The 24,306-nt window shown below is 39.4% G+C and overlaps 1 protein-coding gene across 4 annotated transcripts in view; it reads left to right on the top strand.

Moving 5' to 3' along the window:
- HYDIN (HYDIN axonemal central pair apparatus protein) overlaps positions 1–24,306 on the top strand; it is a 468,388-nt gene that overhangs the window by 399,757 nt on the left and 44,325 nt on the right. For all 4 annotated transcript variants that reach the window (XM_072636610.1, XM_072636609.1, XM_072636608.1 and 1 more), the window contains 5 exons: positions 3,293–3,515; positions 9,410–9,622; positions 10,272–10,410; positions 12,220–12,385; positions 17,874–18,021. In XM_072636610.1, the coding sequence (XP_072492711.1) occupies positions 3,293–3,515; positions 9,410–9,622; positions 10,272–10,410; positions 12,220–12,385; positions 17,874–18,021 (889 nt within the window). The remainder of the gene's footprint in view (positions 1–3,292; positions 3,516–9,409; positions 9,623–10,271; positions 10,411–12,219; positions 12,386–17,873; positions 18,022–24,306) is intronic.

Raw genomic sequence — 24,306 nt, 5'->3', positions numbered from 1 at the left:
CTGTCTGGTCATGGCAAACTCCCACACAATGCACCACATAAATGTGCTCATAAAAGGGCCTTCTGTTCATTAGTACATTTAACAAACACTTACCAAGCACCAATTACATACAAAATACTAGGCTAGAGGAAGGGAGGGCAAGGGTGGGAAACATAAAGGTAAGGACTCATCTTCAAGAAATTCATCATTTAATTGGAGAGATACAACCTGTACACAACTAACTAGAGAAGCCACGAGTGGTACCCATGAATGGGAGAAATAAGAGCATAAATTTCTCAATGAGTGCTAAGCCTGGACTGTACCCTTGGTCCATCAATTGTGACCTTGCAAAATTCTTTCATTTCCACTGAAATAGTGAGAGAGTTCAAAACTGACTTCTGATCTCTTGAATTTCGGACCTTTGCCCTATCAACAGGGACTCATGGTGTCAGGAAATTCTTCTTTCCTGTCGACTGGTGTCTTCCACTTTGCTCTTGATCTTCATGTAAGCCAGCCTCTGATGTCCCGTTGGGTCATGACCAATGGAGTAGAAGTTCTGGCAGGTCCTATCAGGCAGGAAAGGTTTTCCCCACAGCCCGGTTGATAGATTACATGTTTTAGAGAGTCATTGTCAGGCTGGCTACAGGGCAATGGAATTTTTGGCCACATAACTCCCAGAAACCTTTGACGAAGTCAGAGGTAGCTTGTAGTCTAAGTCAATGGAGGGATGCTAGCAAGATTGTCAGTCTTGGAAGCATCCAAGTATTGACCTGTGTCCTCTGAATTCCATCAGGTTGAGTCCTAAAGAGGCCAAAAAAAAAACCCTAATCATTTAGAGAGCAGTAATTCTCAAACTTTTCACTCCATGGAATGTTTTGGTCTAGCAAAAGGCATCAGAAATTGCCTACCCTATCCACTCTACCTCACTGCAAACAAATAAGCACTATATTTGCATTAATGAAAAGAAAATTCAAAACAATCTTTCTTTAAAATCCTCCCATACAAAGTCTGTGCAAAGTCTATCAAGAAGTATTCATTGAGCCCCTCCTGTGCCTAGCACTGGGTACATAGCAGTACGCTGGGTGCTAAATACACAATACGGAAGTGAGTCTTTGCCCTCAAGGGCCTTCGAGCCTCCCGATTAGACTGTCCACTGAGACAACATGTGTAAAGTGCTTTGCCAGCCATAAAGCACCATATAAATGCTAGGCATCGTTACTATGCCAGTATTAGCTAGCCAGGACAAGAATCTCACAGGAGGAGAGCCATGGATGTGTGGTGATCTGTAGCAGTTCATTCATGCATGCTGTCTTTGGGAAGAAAAGCAAGGGAGTCACTCTCTACATCTACTGTATGCCAGACATCGCAGCTCAGGTATCATCTCCTACATGCAACCCTTCCTGATGCCCCCAGCCACTGATGCCCTCCCTCTCAAACTAACTTTCATTTAACTATGTTGTATATATTTGTCAGGAAGACCTGAATTCAAATCCAGCCTCAGACACTTCTTAGCTGTGTGACCCTAGGCAAGTCACTTAATTCCATTTGCCTCAGTTTCCTCATCTGTTAAATAAGCTGGAGAAGGAAATGGCAAACCACTCCAGTATCTTTGCCAAGAAAACCCCAAATGGGGTCACCAAGAGTTGGACACAACCGAAAACAACTAAACAACAACACAAATATATTTGCATTTATTCTCATTCTATTTATGCTATATGTATTTATATTGTGTTTGTCTCCCCATTAGAATATGGATAATTTCCTTCTTTGTGCCTAGCATAGTGTCTGGCTTACAGCAGGTGTTTAATAAATACTTGTTGATAGATTAACTTGTCTTCATAGTGGTCTTTTTGCCTTGCGCTCAGCATGAGCACAGATGGATGGATGGCATCCACCCACCACAGTGAGGCAGCAAAGGATTTTTGTGGAAGATTGCTGGCCCTGCAGAAACCAAGGACTGTAGTTACTCATCAGTACATGAGAGATGAACTTGGAGACATTCAAGGGGGCACCTCACACTTGGACTGTTCCTGCCATAGAGAAGCTATTCTCACTCATCAAGAAAAATCAAGACTTTTCTTTAGGGCACCTGAGAGGGTATCTGTGGGGGAGAGAGTGCAGTCCTTGGCATCAGGAGACGCCAATATTCAGCTTCTGACTCTTGGGCTTCCCATCGAGGTGACCAGGGCTAACAAGTCAGTGGACCTCCCCAGCCTTCACTTTCTCTATCTGTAGAATACAGCCAATACCTAGAGTAATAAGAGTTAGTACTAGTGTTAACATAAACCCTTTGAAGGTTTGCAGTGTGGTTTTACATATGTTACCTCATTTAATCCTCATGAGAATCTGCTAATAATAACTAACATTTATGAAAGCATTTTAAGGTTTGCAAAGCACTCTATATGTTATCTCATCTGATCCTCACAACCCTATAATAGTAAATAATAGTAATAACAAAATGAAAATATAATTGCTAGCATTTTTGTGATACCTACTATGTGCCCAGCAGTGTGCTAGGCATGTCACAGATACTATCTCATAGGATCCTCACCACAACCCTATTATTAACCTCCATTTTACATATGAGGGAACTGAGGCTACGTAAGATCCAACAACTTGCTCAGGGTTACACAGTTAATAAGTATCTGATTATGGATTTGAACCCAGTTCTTCCTGATTCCAGTGCAGCTGCCTCCTTATTTACTGCAGAGCCTTTCCCAGTGAATCCTACCTGAACCTGCTAGTACCCTCTCCATGATTTTATTCTCAGTGTTTCTTAAACCATGTGTTGCGACCAACAACACATCTAGACCATGTATATCCAGAGTGATCTGGGCATTGTCTCCCCCATTAGAATGCGGGCCCCTCGATGCCCAGGACCATAACTTTTGCCTTTCTTTGTGTCCCCAGCACTTGGTATAATACCTGGTATGTAGTAGGTGCTTTATAAATGTTACTTGACCAACTGCCTGCCTAAGGCTAAAATGAAATAATGTATGCAAGGTGCTTTGCAAGCCTTAGCAGACTTTATAAATGGTAGATTGTTTTGTTTTGTTTTGTTTCCTGAAACTTAAATCAATGGTCTTGGAACGTCATGGGATTCCCTTCCCTGGAGATCTTCAAGCAAAAATATTCCCTTCATCATATAAAGGTTGGACTCAATCAATCAACATTTATTAAGCACTTACTGTATTCCAGGCACTGTGCTAAGTCCTGGGGATACAAAGGCAAAGACAGTCCCTGACCTCTGAGACCTTTTTCAACTCTGTGATTCTGAATAAGTAAGCATCAATTGTTTCCTTTGTATTCCTAGGCACTTTATTTGGCTCAGGCCGCAAGCAACAGTCCAGTCAAGGAACACTGCGTGAGGGAAGCCCCACGGAGAGCATTTCATCCCATGCATACAGCAGCTCCTCCACCTACCCTTTCTCCATGGAGCCTGTCAGTGGCATCATCCCAGTTGGGAAACATCAAAAAATCAAGGTTAAATTCTCTCCTCTGGAAGTTGGCGATTTTGAGAACAGCATATACTGCCAGTAAGAAAGCATTCCTCCAAAGCCCCATCTCAGCAGGCACTATCTCTGAGACATTTGGCAATGGTTCCACTCATGCCCTTATCTCCTCTTGCCCACTTCCCAGTCTTACCTCTCCCTCTCCCCATCCCCCACCCTGGTCACTTCTCCCTTGGGAAGGGCTCTGTTGTACTGAGTTCATAGAATCCCTGGGGCCACAGGGACAACAGCACTGGGGCACCTGGGGACATGGGTCCAGAATTTCCCTGCTCTTGGTCACAATCTGGCTGATGATGTTGCTCGAAAATTTGATCTGGTAAAAATTTTAAGTCATTAAAAATGGTTTTCACTACTTCTCCCCTTCCCTTTCAGCATCTTTTTCCTTCTTTGAACACCTCTCTGCCCCCAGCCTTGCAGTGTTCTCAGCCTGCTTATACTGTCCTGTCAAAAGGGAAATTACCTGGTAGTCATTAACAACTTAATGTGAGTTAGGTTTAGCTCCTTTCCTTCCAGAAATTTTAAAAGAGGAAACAAGGGAAACAAGTCTACAAAAGTGAACCACTTTGAGGCAGGGGGGAAATAGAGTTCATCACAAAGACATGGGTGACTATGATGGAATTTCAAATACTCTATCATCTGGTTCTGGGAAATTATTTTGGACTGTGACCTTCCTACTACTCCTAGATCATGACAGGTGACTGCACACATAATTTATGTTTAAAGTTCTGGTGAATAAGCCCAGTTTAGTTTTGACTAAAAATTCTATTAATAACAACTTATATTTATCTATCACCTGCTTTCTGAGGGTTCCAAATATTTTAGCAGGCTTTTTTCATTTCTGTCATCTTGACTTATGAGTTCAGTAAGAGGCTTATAATGTGGTTTCCATTGTTTGTGTCCCACAGAGAGGTAAATTCATAGGCTAAAGATCTGGAAAAGACTTGAGAGATATTCTGTTCTAACTTCCTCATTTTACAGATGAGAATACTGAAGCTTGAAGAGATTAAGTGATAACAAATAACAGATTTAAATGACTCCAAATCCAATGTTCTTCCCTCTGCATTGACTTGCCTGTGGTCACTATGCCAATCAAGAGGATCGCTGGGACTAGACAGTAGTTACCCGACACTTTAACCACTAGCCCAGGCCATATTTTTGGTCACCTGCAAAAGTGCCAGACCATTCACTGAGCCCCATTCTTTCTTACTGGACCCTGAATGATCTCTTTGCACTAATATAGACTTTCCCTATTCTTCTTAAAGGCTTGAAACTTCCTAGTTCCTGGAGATATTCTTAGAAAAATGATTACTGTGTATTTCAAGATTGTCAAAATTAGCTACTCCTGGAAACTCAAATGAGCACTTCCTTTTGGAAGATGAGAAGTTCCTCTGGTGAGATAGAAAAAAAAGTTGTCCATAGCCCCAAGGAAGATAGAAAGAGTACCTGATACTTCAGGGAAGAGAAAGAAGGGAAAGAGTTGCCCCAGGCTCCCATCTCTATTCCAAGAAGCCTCCTCTCTCATTGCTTGTAAAAATTGGGTCAACACCAGATTAAACCCAGAGTATTAAACATTATTTTAAAGCTTAATAACATCAATAAATACAAGTCAAAAAATAAGAAGAAATATCTTACATAAAATCCTTAGCATTCATAAAATGAAATTAAACAAATGTGTAGATAACAAATTAGAAGTTCATTTATTGAGTGTCCCATTTCAAGAGCTTCTGAAATTGATTCATGTAACTGATATTTTTAAGCACCTACTTTATGCAAGGCATCATGCTAGGTGCCAAGGATATAAACTCACAAATGAAATAACTCAGTCCACAAAAAGCTAAAGAGGGGAAGAGGGGGAAAATGTGTATCTTTAGGGGAAAAATCATGAATTCTGTTTTGGATATGTTAAGTTTGAAATATCTGCAAGATGCCCAGAAGGAGATGCCCAATAGGCAATTGGATATGTGTACTAGAGCTCTGGAGGGAGACTGGGGCTGGATCTGTAGACCCAGGAGTCATCTTCATAGAGGTGATCATGGGAGCATATGAGGTCACCAAGAGAGAACAGAGGGATAAAACAAGTTGGTCTCCAAATTAGGAAATGGGCATGAGTTCGAGAGATCAGGGGAAATAGCTAGGACAGAAAATGTAGTAAATTATGTTTTGATATGCTGAATTTGAGAAACCTTTGGAAGATCCAGTTGGTCTCCAGCAGAGAGCATCCATACTATGGAAATAGAGATAAAGAGAGCAGTTAGAGCTAGATATATAAAGTTTGGCATCCTCTTTATAGAGATAACAATTAAACTAGTGGAAAGGAGAGGAGAGGAGAGGAAAGGAGAGGAGAAGAGGAGAGAGAGAGAAAGAGAGATAGAGAGCGACAGAGAGAGAGAAGAGAGAGACAGAGAGAGAGAGGAGGGGGGGGGAGAGAGAGAGAGAGAGAGAGAGAGAGAGAGAGAGAGAGAGAGAGAGAGAGAGAGACAGAGAGAGACAGAGAGAGAGAGGGAGAGAATAAAAGGTCCAGAACAAAGCTAAATGAGCAGAAGGAAAAGTAATCCAGCAGAAGAATCAGCAAAGAAGGGTGTGTTAGACCTAGGAAGAGAACCAGAAGCAAGGAGTGTCACAGCCAAGGGAGGAGAGAATATTCGGGAAGACAGAGAGGGTAATTAACAGTATCATAAACTGCAGCAAAGTCAAAAAAGGTTGAGGACAGAGAGAAGGCCATTGACCTTCGTAGCTAGGTGGAACTAGGTTTGGAGGCAGTAAGACCTGAGTTCAAATCCTGAACCAGAGACTGACTAGCAATGTAACCTTGGATAAGTCACCTAGCCTATTTGAGACTGTTTCTTCAACCATAAAATGAGGACGAAAATAAGAACACCTCCTTCAGAAAGTTGTTATAAGTATGACGTGAGATAGCATCTATAAAGTGCTTTGCAAATCTTAAAATGTTATATGAATGCCAGCTGTTATTATCTTTAGTATTATTACAATCCTCAGCATCATTATGATTATGTTAAAAGGTCATGGTGACCTTACAGAAAGCACTTTTGTTCAAACTTTGGGATCAGGAAACAGACTACAAGAGGTGTAGAAGTGAGGTGGATGCCACAGGTATGAATAGTCCTTTCTAGGCGTGTAGAAGTGAGAAGAGGTGTAGACGGATAGCTTGAGGGAATGACAAGGTCAAATTAAAGTTTTTTTAAAGGATGCTTTCTAAGCAGTGGGGGGAAGACTAAATTTAGGGAAAGAACAAAGATGAGAGGGAGTGGGGAATGATCGACAGGGCAAGTTCCTGAAGGAGATGGAAAATGATGGGGAAAAAAACGAACAAATGGAGAGGTCAAGGAGAAAGCCTACCTCCTCATTATCCACTGGAGCAAAGGAAGGAATAGGGGATGATAGAGAATGAGTAAGGTATAGAGTGGAGGACAAAAAAGGGGGTCACGACAAAGGGCCTCTATTTTTTTTAAGTAGGAGGTAAGCACTGAGAAAGGATTAAGGAAATGGTGCAGAAAATCTGAAGCCAGAGTAGATTTGGAATAGCCATTGTGGAGAGAGTGATAGAGAATCAAGAATGAAACAATAAGACTATGTGCCAATGAATGCCCAGTGGAGATTAACATAAATTTGTAATGAACCCAGCTGCATGACTTCCTCAACACATTCAGTAGTGAATGAGTTGGAATGGAGAAGGTGACTGGTGCAGTAACCCAAAGCTGGGTTTGACGTGGTGTTTGAGAGGACATCAGTGAAATCATTGAAATTAAATCCCTACCTAACTATGAAGAAAGAGGTGAGAAGCAAGAGAAGTCAGGTACAGAACTCCTTGAGAAAAGAAAGAGTGACCTAGAAGTCTTAGGGCTAATGACTATAACAAGGAGTGAATTGCAAAGGGAGTCAGATTGCTGAGTGATGGCAGTAAAGGGACAGTCTGAAATGGGAGAGGTGTGTGATAAGTATACTGCCTCCTCTCAGCCTAATGTTTGGGAAACATGAAATAAGAAGCAACCAGTGTTGGAGAGGTTGGCCAGAGGTGCAGTATCTTCTAGGAAGAGCCAGTTTTCCTATAATGTAGGTAAATGGAAAGAGCGTGCAGTGAAGAGACCCAAGGAGTTTATGAAATACAGAGCAGGGATTCTAGAGCAGAAATGTTCTAGACAGTACAGAGGGTGAGAGGGACTGTGAGAGGGGAGAGATGAAATGGAATGATGAGAGCATCAATGGATATTCCAATGTTTTGAACTTTGCCACCTTTCTTCTTCCTATAGTTGACTTCTTTCAACGACTTTGTCTCAAATTCAAAGATATTTTAAAGAAAGAGTCCATGCTGCCCTTCATATTATCTTTCCTCCTCTCCCCACCTCTTCTCTTCTTTTCTCTTCTCCTCTCTTCTGTTCTCTCTCTCTCTCTCTCTCTCTCTCTCTATATATATATATATATATACACACATATATACACACATATGTGTATATGTATGTGTATGTTTTATATATATTATATATATACACATACACATCTATAACTGAACTATAATTATGTAATTGAACATGTGTTCACAGGTCAGGATATATTCTTGCTTTGTAGCATATATTTCTATGTTTCCTTTTATTTTCACATCTAACATTTCTAAGGCATCATGGCATTTGTTGTCATGTCTTGTCCATTGCTTTATGACCCCATTTGGGTCTGTTTAGAGTGGAGTGCTTTGCCATTTCCTTCTCTGGCTCATTTTACAGGTGAGGCAAACTGGATTAAATCACTTGCCCAGGGTCATATAACTAACAAGTGTCTGAGGCCAGATTCGAACTCAGGAAGAGTTCTAACGCCAGGCCTGGCACTCTAATCACTGCATGACCTAACTGCCCCACAATAGCTCCATTCCATTAATATGCAATAATTTATTCAGCCCTTCTTTATCTCAGAATGTAGACTGCTTCAGTTTTTTGTTTCTATGCATAAACCAATATTTCTGTAGATAGATTCTGAATGTTTTTCTAACTTCTAGAATTCTGATTTTTTTTATGTTGCATTTCTAGTTGCTCTTCCATATGTACAATTCCATTTTCTGCTACTTTGGGTATTATTGAACCCTCCTATAGATTTTCAAGGTTTTCTCTTATGTTCATTAGAATTATCATCATTATTTCCTCTCAGGCTCTTTAACACCTTCATTATGGCCTGAGTTTAGCTCATAATTTTTAAAAGCCTTTCTTTTATTTGGCTGATGATTTTCTTACACTATAAATTCCTGTTCAGTTACTTTACTGAGTCTCTTACCTATTTGAGGACACCTTTCATGGTTTTGTCCTAAGCCATCTCTTTTTTCAGCTGTATTATTTCCCAAACTTCAACTGGTTCGCTTGCTCTGAAGTATTTTTTTTATTTTGTCAGCACTTTGTTTCTCAGATCATTTTCTATTTTGGTTGATTTTAATTTTCTTGTGTAAAACTAGGATTTTTCTAATCCCCTTCTCCTCCCGAATTTATCCAAATGACATTTCTTCTTCTTTTGTAAATAATAAACCAGTGACATCACAAGTATTTCTGTATCAAATAGAGCCCTAAGCCATAAATAAATACCTAAGAAGGAAGATTTGATTTTCAGACAAGATAGATGACAGATGTGACCAGAGGGAAAAGGAGAGTGTGTGGAGGGACCAAAGCCAAAGCAAGCTTTGTGGGGTTCTGGAAACGATCCAACCCAGAACTTGGCAGGTGTGGCTAGTTTGAGGCAGAGGTCTTTTAGGAGATAAATATACATAGGGATGATGGAAAGAGTGGACCAGGATCTTAGCTTCAGAAAGCCAGGGAGGTCTCCAAAGTCATGTCCCACCCCAGCTCTTCCCCCTGAGCTTTCTCTAAAAGATGGCTGGAACAACATTCTCTGGTCCTTGGTAAGATGACTTTCCTTCTCCTCAGGATCCCTAATCTGGCTCCAGGAGCTCAAGGCCTAGTGGTGGCTGTGAAAGGGAGAAGCCTCTTGCCATACTGCCATTTTGATCTGAAGGAATCTGACTACATCAGCAACCACAGGCGGAACCCAGACTTAAGTGGACCAAATGGGGCAGCTCTGGATCCTAACACAAGAGTGATTGAGTTTGCCTCCGTGGGGGTGGGATCAAAGAACATCCAGTAAGTTGGTTTTTTTATTCATTGATTGTGTCTATATGAGGCATTTCTTCCAAAGGGCTCCGTGGAAGGCCTCCTCCTTCAAGGTACGTAGTGCCGCAGTACATGAGATTGGGTAGCAGTTAAAGCCTTCCTCATTTTTTCTTACAGAACCCTGGAGGGAGCTGAGTATTAAAACACCAAGTCTCTGACAGTCAGTCAATGAACATTTATTCAGTGCTAACCATCTGCCAGGCACTGATAAGATGAAGAAAGGTCAAAGACTGTCCTTCCCCTTGAGAAGCTCCCAGTTTAACAGGGAGACAATGTGCAAATAAATACGCCTAAAACAAGTGATAAGCATGACAGATTGGACAGTCAGGTCTATTCTAATAAATCAAAAACCAATGCTTCCTTAGCCACCTCAGAGTCCATGGAGACCAAAATGCAGCTCTGGCCTCCATGTTTTTCCAAGGACCAGAAGGCATCACGCCGTGTTAGACTCTTAAGTGGACAGAATGTTCCTTTCCTCATAAACCCACCGTTTAATTCTGGTCTGACTCCACTTCATTGGAACAGAAACTTGCAATTAGAATGACCAATGAATCCTTGACCTATTCATTCTGAAGATTAAGTTTTCTTTTTCTCTTGTGCCCTCCCTTCTCCTGGCCAGGACCTTCACCATTATGAACCCTACCAACAGTCCCTATTCTTATCAATGGGTCTCAGAAGAAGCCGAGAATCTCCAGAATCCTTCATCCTTTCTATGCCTGACAGAGGAAGGCATAATCCAACCAGAGAAAAAAGCTGAGGTGAGTGGGGATGGAGGTGCTATACTGAATGCTCAAATCAAGCTAGACTTCCCAATACATCTCATCTCTAAAGGCCTTCTTGGAGTAGGAGAGACTTCAGAGGAAAGTGAGGAGATTCATTCACTCATTCATTCATCCATCCATCCTTCCAATGGATAAAACATACATATCAGTAAGTATTCAGTGTCCTCTTTCAAAGCTGTGCTAGGCACTAAGGAGTATACAAATTGGATACACTCTACCCTCACAGACCTTTTCATCTAATATCTTAAGGAGTTTTCTCCCAAAACATTAAAGCTATTCTCTGGATGAGTGTGGCTGCAACTACAAATAGTGATCTAAGAAATGGTGAAGCTAAAGAAATATCTCTGGGAGCCAAATGATTGTCATACTGGCACAACACCAGTACCTTGCGCACTTAGTAAGTCTTGTTGAATGGATAGACCAGGGATTCCAAATCCTTTTTTATGCCCTGGTTCAGTCTGGTGAAGCCCATGAACCCTTGCTCAGAATAATGTTTTAAAATGCATAAATAAAACACATAGGATCACAAAGGTAACCAATTATATTAAAATAAAGATGTTATTTTTTCCCATCCAAATTAACAGAAAACCCCCTAAATCTATTGAGAGGTCCCTTGGGCATCTATGGATACTAAATTCAGAATGCCCGGGATGGATGGATGGATGGATGGATGGATGGATGGATGGATGGATGGATGGATGGGTGAAAATCAGAAGGGGTACTGAACTAATTTACCCCAAATTCAGCTAGAATCAAATCCAAAACATCTCTAAATGTTTGGGTCTGTTTTTCAAGTGAAAAATCCAATAGTGATGTTTCGGGGGTGTTGGGAGAGAGTGTTGTTTTGGTTTTTTAGCTTCCAAATCTGTCCGATAGTCAGTACTCATAGGGTATACTGATGATGAGTATGGTGTCAGTACAGTTTTACTAGGAAGCAGCACCTTCTTAGACACAACTAGGTGTCGCAGTAGCTAAAGTGCTAGGCCTATGGTCAAGAAGACAGTTAAAATGTGACATCAGATACTTACTAGCTTAAGTGACTGGGCAAGTCATTTAACATCTGTCTGTCTCAGTTCCTTTCACTTTAAGAGGGGGGTAATAACAGAACCTCCCTTCCAGGGCTGTTGTGAAGATCAAATGAGATAACATGTATAAAGTACTTGGCACATAGTAGACACTTAAGAAAATATCGAGGGCAGGTAGCTAGACCGTGCAGTGGGTGGTTCTGGGCTCATCTCCCTAAGTTCAAATCTGACTTCAGACACTTACTAGCTGTGTGACCCAGGACAAGTCACTTCACCCTGTTTGCCTCAGTTTCCTCATCTAAAAAATGACCTGGAGAAGGAAATGGTAAACCATTCCATTATCATTGCCAAGAAAACCCCAAATGGGATCAGGATGAGTTAGGCACAACTCAACAACAGTGGAAAATGTTTGTTTCCTTCTTTCCTTCTTCCACAATGCTGGCAGAGCTGGCAGAGAGCTGAAAAACTCCAGCTCCCCTGCCCCAGGGTCACGTTCAGTCATCACCAGCAGAGTCTTTGAGAGAACATAGGCTGCCTTCCAGGACCTGTCTCTTTCAACAGCTCATGAGGCCCTGGCATTTCACTTAGTCTTGTGGAATGTCTAACACAATGCTGCTTTCTACAGAGTGTTTTGGTGGTGGTGGCATTCCTTTAGCAAGTGAGCAAACAAGGGCATTTAAAATGTACTGAAATCCCTAAGGACCCAGGGAGGCTGTGAAATGGCAAGACCTCTTACTAGTCTGTTCTCACTTCTTTCTAGATCTCATTCCAGTTCACTCCTCATCATCTGGATATCACAGAATCATTCTGGACTTTCCTAATCCCTGAGCACAACATCTCAGTCCCTTTCCTTCTGGTGGGCAAAGCCATGGACCCTTTGATATCTCTGGATGTCCCTCACCTCACCTTCAGCTCCATCCTGATGGGTAAGAACAGACTGAATCTAGAAACAGTGGCCTCTATCCCCATCCACCCAGAACCCCACTCCCTTTGGTTCAGTTCTAATTACGGAACCCCGGGATGGGACAGGCTATCTATCTTGTACCCTAAAAAGAACACAAGCCATTACTGAAATCACACAATCTACCTTTTGCCCACCCCCAGGACAGTGCCCAGCCCATAACAGGAGCTTAAAAAATGCTTGTTGACTAATTGTCAGTGTTCTGGGATCAAGTTCTCACCCACTATGCCAAAAAGAAGCATGTTGTTTGCCTTGCACATGACCAGCTGCCCTTCTTTATTGGTCAAATGGTGACTTAGAGAGTCTTCCCCAAGGAGTCTGTAAACAATGCTTGATCTTATGTCAGAAGCAGATCTTATGTCAGGAAGTCCTGAATTCAAATCCCATCTTAGATACTAGCTGTATGACCCTGGACAAGTCACTTAACCACTTCCTGCCTCAGTTTCCTCAACTGTAAAATGGAGATAATAATAGCACCTACCTACTTGTATTGTGAGAGTCAAATGAGATAACATTTGCAAAGCACTTAGTACAAAGCCTGGTACCTGATAGGTGCTTAATCAATTGTTTCCTTCCTACCCTGTTGGCCCAGCCCTAAGATGGCTGTCAGAATTGTCTAATCCTTGTTAGAGCCACAAGGTCATTCTTCTTTTCCCTGCCTCTGGACCTGCTCTGTGTAGTGCTGCTCTAAAGCTTGCCATAGGACCAGATCCAAGCTTGGAAAAACCCCAGCAACCCAGGGTCCTGACTGGACGAGCCCAACGGATCATTCTGTACATCACGATTTACACAGTAGCTTCCATCATCAGCTCAGACTTTCACACACCTTGCTACTGAGGCAAGGCTTTTCCCCTTTCAGCATTTCTGTGTTGCATTCTACTGCCTTATTTACTACCTATAATCAGTCTATGATAACTTACTTATAATTTACATGTTGTTCACTTAATCTAAAAATTAACATTGAAGAAAGGTCATTGTTATGCTTTGGAAAACACACCAAAAAGAACAGAGGGGAATTTAGAGGGAAGCACAGACAAAGGGGACAGCTTTTCTTTAATATTTCATTTTTCTCCAATTACATGTAAAAATAATTTTAGCATTCATTTTTTTAAAATGTTGAGTTCCAACTTCTCTTCCCCCCTTCCTCCCCACGTGTGTAGTCATAAAACATATTTCCATATTAGTCATGTTGTGAAAGAAAACACAGACCAAAAAAAGAAAACATCAAGAAGACAATAAAGAAAATGAAAAATAGTATGCTTCAATCTGCATTCAGACTCCATCAGTTCTTTCTCTGGAAGGAGATAACATTTCTCATCATAAATCCTTCAGAAATTTCTTGGATCATTGCATTGCTGAGAATAGCCAAACTGATCGCTATATCGCTGCTGCTGTGGACAATGCTCTCTTGGCTCTGTTCGTTTCACTTTATATCAGTTCATGTAAGTAAGTCCTTCCAAGTTTTTCTGAGAGCACTCTACTCATCATTTCTTACGCATAATAGCACTCCATCACAATTATCCCCCACAACTTGTTCAGCCATTCATCAATTTCCAATTCTTTGCCACCACAAAAAGAACTGCTATAAACATTTTTGTACATATAGGTCCTTTTTCCTTTTTGGTTTTTGTTTTTATGTCTTTGGGACACAGACTACTAGTAATATTGCTAGGTTAAAAGGTATGCATGGTTTTATAACCCTTTGGACATAACTCCAAATTGCTTTCCAAAAGGGTTGAATCAGTTCACAACTCCACTAATAGCATATTCATGTCTCAGTTTCCTCACATCTTCTGCAACATTTGTCATTTTCCTTTTCTATCATATTAGCTGATCTGATAGGTATGGGGTAGTAGCTCAAAGTTGTTTTAAGTTGCGTTTCTCTAATCAGTAGTGATTTAGAGCACTTTTTCATATCCCTGTAGATAGCTTCCATTACTTCATCTCAGAACTGTCTGTTCCTACCCTTTGACCATTTATCAATTTGGGAATGACTTGACTCAGTTTTATGTGTATGTGTGTGTGTGTGTGTGTGTGTGTATGTGTGTGTGTGTGTATGTATACACATATATATGAGGACTTAGTCAGAAACTTGTTATAAAGATTTTTTTAGAGTTATAATGACTATGGTTTCCTTCCACCCTATTTTCACTCCTGCTTATCCTACTCTCTTTCCTTTCATCCTGTCCATCTTCAAAAATGTTTTGCTAAAAAAATTTTATAATTTCTCAAATAAAGGTCTCATACTGCAAATATATAAAGAACTTTGTCACATTTAAAATAATACAAGTCATTCCCCAATTGATAGATTGTTAAAGGATATAGACAGTTTTTCATGAAAAAATGAAAACTGTATATAGTTATATGGAAAAATGCTCTAAATCACTATTGGTTAGAGAAATGCACATTAAAACAACTTGGAAATATCATCTTATACTTATCAGACTGGCTAAAATGATAGCAGGGGAAAGTGACAAATGTTGGAGGGAATATGTAAAAATTAGGACATTACTATACCATTGGTGAAACAGTGAACTGATCCAACCTTTTTGGAAAGCAATCTGGAATTATTCCCTAAGAGTTACAAAGCTATGTATATCCTTTGGCCCAGCAATATCACTATTAGGTCCGTTTCCCAAGGTGATTAAGAAAAAAAGGAAAAGAACATAATTTTCTAGAATACTTATAGCAACTCTCTTTGTGGAGACCAAGAACTGGAAATTGAGGGGATGCCCATCATTTGGGGAATGGCTGGATGAGTTGTGGCATACAGTTGTGATGGAATAGCACTGTGCTATAAATAACAATGAACTGGTTGATTTTAACAAAGATGGAAAGACTTGCATGAAATAATGAAGAACAAAATGAGTAGAACCGAGAGAATGTTATATACAGTAAAAGCAATATTATTCTAAGAAAAACTTTGGATGACTAAGTCATTTTGCATATTATAAATATTCAAATCAACTACAAAGGACTTATGAAGGAAGATACTATCCAGAGAAAGAGAACTGATAAATAGAAGTAGGTATAATATGGTTTATATGTACATATATTACATATTATATATACACATATATTATATACATTTTTGTGTCTAATGGTAACCCTCTCTAGGGCAGTATAGGGAAGGAGGGAGAAAAAAATAAAAGTTCACAGCAGACAACAAAAGAAAGCTCAGACAGAAGCACAGAAAACAGGATAGCTTTGAAAATGTTGTGTAGTATTCATTACATAGTTTATAAAAATAAAGTAAATTGTGTGAAATGAAAAGTCATGGTTTTATATTGAGCCCTATTTTTATGTTGTGCTGTATACATAGAAATGTTTTCTTTTTTGTCTTTTTGCATTTAAGTTGAAAATGAATAATTTTTTTAAATTTTTAAGTGTTTTCCTAATCTCCCCTCTCTTCTATCAGCTCCCTTTCCTTCTTTTATTCTCTTCTCCTTCTACTTTCCTGTAGGGTGTATACCCATCTGAGTGTATATGTTATTCCCTCCTTAAGCTAATTCTAATGAGAATAAGGTTCAAGAAATCCCCCTACCTCCATCATCTTCCCCTCCTCTTATTTACCCCATTCTACCTCTCCTTTTCCCCTTCTCCCAGTACATTCCTCTTTTTCACCCCTTAACTTTATTTTTTTAGATATTATCCCATTATATTTAACTCACAGCCATACCTTCTTCCTCTGTATACTCTTTCTACTACTCTAATAATGAGAAAATTCTTGGGAATTACAATTGTCTTCCCATGCAGGAATGTAAAACACTTTGACCTCGTGGAATCCCTTATGATTTCTCTTTCCTGTTTACCTTTTTATGCTTCTCTTGAGACTTGTATTTGAAAATCCATCTTCTATTCAGTTCTGGTTTTTTTATCTGGGAGGCTTGAAAGTCCTGTATTTCATTGAATATCCATTTTTCCCTTCAAGGATTATGCTCAGTTTTTCTGTGTAGGTGATTCTTGATTGTAGTCCTAGCTCCTTTACCCTCTGGAATATCGTATTCCAAACTTTCTTCTTAAATGTGGAAGCTGCGAAATCATGTGTGATCCCGACAGAAACTTCATGATATTTGAATTGTTTCTTTCTAGCTGCTTGAAATATTTTCTCCTTGACCTGGGAGCTCTGGAATTTGGCTATAATATTCCTGGAAGTTTTCATTGTGAGATCTCTTTTAGAAGGTCATTGGTAGATTCTTTCAATTCCTATTTTACCCTCTGGTTCTAGAATATCAGGACAGTTTTTCTTGATAATTTCTTAAAAGGTGATGTCTAGGCTCTTTTTGTGGTCATGGTTTCAACTAGTCCCATAATTCTTAAATTATCTCTCCTGGATCTGTTTTCTAGGTCAGTTGTTTTTTCAATGAGATATTTCACATTTTCTTCTATTTTTTCATTCTTCTGATTTTGTTTTATTTTATCTTTGTGTCTTGTGGAGTCATTAGCTTTTACTTGCCCAATTCTAATTTTTAAGGAATTATCTTCTTAAGTGAGCTTTTGTAGCTCCTTTCCCATTTAGCCAATTCCACTTTTTAAGGAGTTCTTTTCTTCAGTGACTTCCTGTACAGCTTTTTCCATATGACCAATTCTGCTTTGTTAAGGAGTTCTCCTCTTTGGCAGATTTTTGGAACTTTTAACATTTGGCCTATTCTAGTTTTTAAGGTATTATTTTCTTCAGCACTTTTTGTGTTTCCTTTACCAATCTGTAGGCTCTTTTTTCATGATTTTCTTACATCACTCATTTCTTTTCCCAATTTTTGCTCTACCTCTCTTATGTAATTTTAAAAATCCTTTTTGAGCTCTTCCAGGAATTCTTTTTGAGCCTGAGACCAATTCACATTTTTCTTTTGAGGCACTGGATGTAGCAGTTTTGACTTTGTTGTCTTCTTCTGAGTTTGTATTTTGATCTTCCTGGGTCACCACAGTAACTATCTATGGTTAGGTTCCTTTGTTGTTGTTCACTCATTTTTCTAGCCCATTTCTTGACTTTTAACTTTATGTTAAAATTGGACTCCGTTCCAGGATGGAAGGGGCATTGTCTCAAACTTCAAATTTTTTTATGTAGTTGCTTTCAGAGCTAGTTCTGGGGTTTGCAAGTTTTCAATTTTTCCAAGGTGGTATGATCTAAAGAGAGGTGTATTTACTACTCTCCCATCCTGTGCTCTGGTTGATGAGCAATCACAAGCATTCTTTTCTGCCCTGGAATTTCCTCTGTGGCCACAAGCTCTTGTGTGCTAGTGTTCCTCCTACCCATGAGGCTGAGATCCAGGACTATGACCCAGACCTGCACAGGAGCAATGCAATGGAGTCTTATACCCAATGCCAAGAAAGGGACCCTGGTAATCTCCATTCCTGTGTGCCACCACCCATAGAATCAGCAGTGATTCAATAGAGACTAATTGACCAGAGAATTGGAATATGACCTCCAACTTGTCTGGGTGGTTTCTTCTCAGGACATGAAGCTCGAGAGACAGTACACATGATTAACAATGAGGAGCAAGACTTTACTTTTGCATTTGAAGATAGTTCCTGCTTTTCTGAAGGCTACATCAATAACCTGATTGTGAAGCCTATGGAAGGCACGATCCCAGCAATGTCCAGGTGAACAGGGGAGGAGGGGTAGCCTCTATCTACTTATTATTGCTTATCTTTGAAATGGTCAGATAATCGGGTTGAACCCTGCCAGGATTCTCACCTACCAGCTGATCAGTCATTTTACTCCTTACATTGGTATAAATTCCCACTAGCCATGATCTTGTTTACTTCAAAGAGAAGTCAAAGTGTGTGTGTATCTGTGTCTGTGTCTATGCATCAGTGTGTGTGTGTGTGTGTGTGTGTGTGTTGTGGAGAGGGGGGAGGATTAATGAGGGCTACAATGCTGATAGCTCCTGTTATTTTAATAACAGAGTCAGTGTGGAGTCTTCTGGTTTGGGAGTCAGAAGCCGTAGACTCTAATCCCATCTCAGCTGTCTCTGTGTGTGACCTTGGACACCTTCCTTTGTCCTCCTCTTTTGCCCTTAGTTTCCTCATCTAGTAATTTAATAAATATTTATTAGCACCCATTATGTGCAAGGTACTAAGTGCTAAAGAAATAAAGATAAAAGCAAAGCAGTCCCATCTATGATAATGACAATAACAGTGACAATTAATATTTATGTAGCATTTGAAGGTTTCCAAAAGCACTTTAAATATATCCTCTTATTTGATCACCATAATAACTCCTTGATGAAGGTGCTATTGCCATTCCCATTTTACAGACTGAGCTTACTTGCCCAGTGTTCTAAGTCTCCTAAATATGCTATCCACTATACCACCAAGCCTGTGAGGATGGATGAGGAGAGGACAAGGGATACAAATAAATGTTTGTAGACAAATAAATATAATTCAAGGTAAAGTTAAATTAAGAAGGAAAAGGACACTAACCACTGGGAAGGAGCTGAACCATTTTGATTGGCAGCAATGAGGAGGGAGGACTTCCAGGTATAGGGGGCAAGCTTGTGCCAGTCAGCAGAAACAGGAAAGCTAAATTGCAGCACTGAGTTCAGGAAATAGCCACCAGTCCATGTTGCCTGGAGTGTCAAATTTGTAACATGAAACATAAAATAGGTGGGACACAAATTGTTGAGAAAGTCAAGCTAAGGAGTTTAGACTTTATCCTAGATCCTACAGAGAGGGATCCAAGGATTCTGAATTAAACCATGACATGGTCAGAACTGTGCCTTAAGAAGATTATTTCATAGAGATTTGAGAGATATCAGTGTCTTCCAAATGGAGATGGCGTAAAAATATGGAACTTAAACCTATTGGATTAGATGAGATCACCAAGGGAAAGTGTATACTTATATGGGATTCCAAAAGCCTGAGTGAAGTTTTAAGTGAAAAAAAAAAAAAAAAAAAACCTTAAAAGTGAACTGATAATTTTTAAAGTATGTACACCCTGTACCTAACACACTTTCCCTTGATAATCTCATCTACGCTTACAGGTTCAAGGTAGGGAAGAAAGGAAAGAGAGAGGGAGGAAAGGAAGAAAAAAGAAGAAATGAAGGAAGGAAAGGGAGAGGGAAGGAGGAGGGATGGAAGGAAGGAACAAATGAATGAAGGATCCCTGAGGAGAACTAATGCCAAGGGGACAGAAGATGAATGATGATCCCACAAAAGAGGCTGAGGAGCAGTCAAATAGGTAGGGGCAGAACCAAGAGAAAACTGTGGAATGGAAGGTAAAGGAGGGGAGAAAAGTGTCCAAAAAGAGGAGGGAGAAAAGGGTGGAAAATATCAAAAGCTGAAGAGAGATTGAAGAAGATGAGGACTGATGAGAAAATTCACAATTCAGAGATTGTTGGTAATCTTGGACAAAGCTGTTTCCATCTTGTGGTCAGGTTAGAAGCCAGAACAGTAGAGAGAAGGGAATAGATTAAAGTAGAGACAGCACATGTAGATGATTCTTTCTAGGAGATTGGTACAAGGTGTAGGGAAGGGAGGGCAAATGAAGATGGTAGCCTGAGAGGACAGAGGGTTCAAGTAAATTTTTATGGGGGGGATGACCTGAATATATTTGTAGGCATTGGAGAAGAGGCCAGGGTGTACTGGAGCCAACTCCAACTAGCTCACAAGAGCAGATGTTAAATACTTATTGTGAGCATTATACCTTGGAAATCTAGAAATGCTACATATCAGGGCTTAATTTACTGGTTTCCTAAAAGTTTTTCAAGATTTAAGAAAATGATGGACAAAATGTTAATAATGCAGATTAAACATAAAAGTGCGTTGGATACAATTTTTCTGAAGAGCCACTTGTTAAATATTTACTAGCACACCCTTGGAAAGAATCCAGTCAATAATTAGGAAGAAGAGAGAGGTGGGGAACGAATGATGGGCTAAGCTCCCAGAGGGTATGGAAATGGACAAGATCAAGGGCACAAATAGAGGGACTGTCCTTGGCAGGCCAAAAGGCCACTCCTTCAGAGATCATAGTGGAAGAAAAGTCTATGAATTCTGAGATATGAAGGAGGAGTAACTAGGGAGTTTGTTATGGAGGATTGGGATTTCCTCTGGAGGACATCTGCTGAGAGAGATGGGTGTGGGAGTGGAGCTAAAGAAGAAGAAAGGTTTGGAATGGCTGCTGAGGAGAGGGAGATGGAGAAAAGAAGAGCTCAAGTGTAAAGGTGAGTTTGTCAAGAACAGAAGTGGGTTCCAGAAGCAACAATGGGAAGGGAAGCCATACTTCCATAAGTAGGTGGAATGAAAGGTGTTAACCAAGTCCATCTTCTTCTACCTTCAAAAACAGTAAAGGCATACGTCAAATGAAGCAATGTGTCCAATGAAATAGCCATGGGTACAAAAGCTGCAAAGGACTCCTTTGTTCTGCCTGCCCATTCGCCCCCTCTGATCTCTACCAGCACTAAGCATTCCTTCCTGAAGCCTAAAAATTCTACCAGGCTGCTCCCATCTCCTGTTTCTTATCCGTATCCTTGAACCAGGGACTATCTCAGAAGAGCTGCAGAAGAAAGAGAGATTTGGATGTAATATTGGATGTAACATTGAGCAAGCTTTATCAGCCCATGTTTTGGCATCAACTCTACCAGAACCTTCCCAGTCTTCAGTAGGGGGATATTTATAAGCTAAGACTTTGTAGAAGGGATTGGTGGAAACACTGAGGGAATGAGTGAGCATAGTGCAATTAAGAGACACAATCAAATAAAGAGAATGATTCTGTAATGATACCACGACAGGAAGACCTGAAACCAGTTCAGCCTGGCTTATGAGAGTCTGCTGATAAATTATCAGGCTGAGCATTAATCCACTGGAAAATCAGTTTATAAGTAGAACTTACAAATACTTGCAAATAGAACCCCAGAAAAAAGAATGGGCTGATCACAATGATGCCAAGAGTGTCTGGAAGGTTTAATTAGAAATGATGGAAGAAAAGAAGAGTCAAATTAGAACTCAAGATGTAAAACTTGAAAGGATAGTCAATAGCACAGAACAGAATCTGGAGGACTTTAGCAAAATAATGGATACTTTAGGGGAAAATAAAAGGAAAAAACAAAAAATCAATGGTACATACAACAAGAAATATTAGGACATAGTCAAAAGATAGCAAAATTAGAACTATACTATCAAAAGGTATTCACCTGGAAAATGAGAGAAGAATCACTGGATTCCCCAAAAAATTTCCCATGAGTATTGGAACCAAAGGACAAAATAAAAATAGAATCCGCAACTGACTGCCAGAAGGAAATCCCAAATTTAACGCACTAAAAATGTGAATGTCAAACTTCAGGTCTCTCAGGTCAAAGAAAAAATACTGAAAGTGGCCAGAAAAAGACAGGCCACATGATAATAGACCCAGTCAGAATCACAAGGGACTCTGCATCTGACACATACAAAAAAGGAGATGATTAGAATATGATATACCAAAAAGAAATAAATCTGCACCCAAGAATAAGCTTATTTTTTAAAAACTGAGCATAATCTAATGAAAAAAAAAGACTTAACAGAATCAGTGCCTTCAAAGTATTCTGGTTGAAAGAGCAAAGAATCTTAGACAGAAAAACAAGTTTGAACAATTTGAAGGGACTAAGTGTTGATCATGTTTATATTCTGAATGGGGGAAGAGAAAGTATTGTTCCTTTGAAATCCCAGACCAGTGAGGGAATGAGTGTCTCCCACACTTAGAACACTCTCCCTTCACTCTTCCTACTGAGCCCTCTGGCTTCCTTTAAGTCCCAACTAAAATTCCCCCCCCCCTCTTTTTTTTTTACTGGAAGCCTTTTCCAATGTTCCTTAATTCTAGAGCCTTCCCTCTGTTAATTACTTCCTATTTATCCTATATTTACCTTGCTTTATATATATTTGTTCATATGTTTTCTCCTCCATTGCACTATAAGCTTCTTGATAGCAGAGAGCCTTCTTTTTGTATCTTTTGTGCGTGTTCATCCTTCGTTGCCAAAGAAGACCATGCCATCAGAGAAGTAATGACATGACTTGCACTTGACTTTATTTTGAGTGAGGGAAGGCTGTGCAGGTCACCAGCCTCACTTCTCCTCCAGAGCCATCTGAATCCAGTGACCAGATATTCATCAGGATGACTGGAGATGACTCAGGATGAGGCAATTGGGGTTAAGTGACTTGCCCAAGGTCACACAGCTAGTAAGTGTCAAGTGTCTGAGGTGAGATTTGAACTCAGGTCCTCCTGACTCCTGCACTGGTGCTCTATCCACTGCACCACCTAGCTGCCCTGCCTCTTTTGCCCATTCTTGTATCTCCAGCACTTTGCACAGTGTCTAGTCCTTGCTTAATAATGTTTATTGATTTATTGATTGATTGATTGAACCAAAGCAAATAAGCTTAGAGCTTGGATGGGAGGAATGAAGAGAAGGATGAAGGGAGGAAGAGAAGGAATGAAGAAAGAAGTATAGTAAGAACTTACTATTTCTTGTTTGTGAAAAGATTGTTCAAATTTGAAGGTGGGAATCTTACTCATTTGAGCCAAGCAAGGGAAGATAATACAGTAAAATAAATATAGGAAATGGCTTTGATCAGGGAGAGGAATGAGAAGAAATTGAAAAAGAGCTTAGAGTTGAGGAGGTGGTAGAGCCAAAAAAAAATAAACTACAAGTATGAAAGCCTGATTAAAGGCAAAAGAGACAGAGAAACATGGAAACATCCAGCAAAAATGGGTCTGAGCAAGCAGGAAAATAGGAGAGGAGAGAAATATAATTAGATTGTTCTAAACAATATAAGCCAAAGATATTTTATGTTGATATCATTCCCTTTTCTCCTTCAATATTTTTCTTCTAAAGAGGGGAATAGTGGGAAAAAGAAAAGAAATATGATTTTGAGATTTAGTGGAAGAAAAAAACAAACGCAAATGTGAAGGTGAATGGAAAGAATTACCTACAAAATGGAAGAAAGCGGAAGAACAGATCAAAAAGAAAAACCCAAAGATTTGTTTCTTAAAACATAAAGAGTTAAAAAAAAGGATTTGGAGAAGAATATATTATGCCTCAGCTGGATCCAGAAAAACAGTGGTGGTGATTCTGATTTCAGCAACTCAACTATAAGAAATAAATATGGGTAACAAATCAGCAGGAAAACTACATTATGCTTAATCTACATACTTAAAGAAAAAACTAATTGGATTGCCAAAAGATCAACGTGGTAAAGCAAAACCTGATTAAAATATCAACATGTTACTTTCAGACTTAGAGAAATCTAAAAAAAGAAATGAATAGTAAACCAGTGAAAGCTCTAAATGGAATATTTACACATAGATAGCTTTTTCTAGAGCTTTGGCCATGAAGAGAGGAGAATTATAGGCTGAAGGGGTGGTAGTGAGTATTTGAATAAGTAAACAGAGAAAAAGAGGAGACAAAATCATTGTTTTGATTTGAAAGAATTACTTTGATAATTCCTGAAAGTTAACAAAAAATTAATTGAAACAATAACTTCACTAAAATTAGATGCAAAATAAATGCACAAAATCATTAGCTTTCCTATGTAATAGTAAAAAATTAAAACCAGTGGGAGAAAATAGGAAAAAAGAAGTCCATTTCAAATAACTATAAAATCCATTTTTTAAAATATCTGTCAGTAAATCTTCTAAGACATACAAGAAATATACATATAACTATGAAAATATTTACCAAAATAAAGGAATACTTATTACAGAGTTATTCATTATTTGTGAGCCATTCCAATTTTTTTTAAACTTCCTAAATTAAATATTTTATATTATAACCAATCAAACTACCAGTGAATTACTTGGAACTAAACATGATAATAACAAAATTCATTTGGAGGAACAAAAGGTCAAGAATATCTACGGAAATAAATTTTTAAAAGAATGAGAATAAAGGGAGTGTGGCATTACTGTATTTCATATTA

This window comes from Notamacropus eugenii, chromosome 1, assembly GCF_028372415.1.
Source record: "Notamacropus eugenii isolate mMacEug1 chromosome 1, mMacEug1.pri_v2, whole genome shotgun sequence".
Taxonomy (NCBI): Eukaryota; Metazoa; Chordata; class Mammalia; order Diprotodontia; family Macropodidae; genus Notamacropus; species Notamacropus eugenii.
The sequence above is the reverse complement of the archived record's forward strand: the minus strand, read 5'-3'. Positions and strand labels throughout refer to the sequence as shown.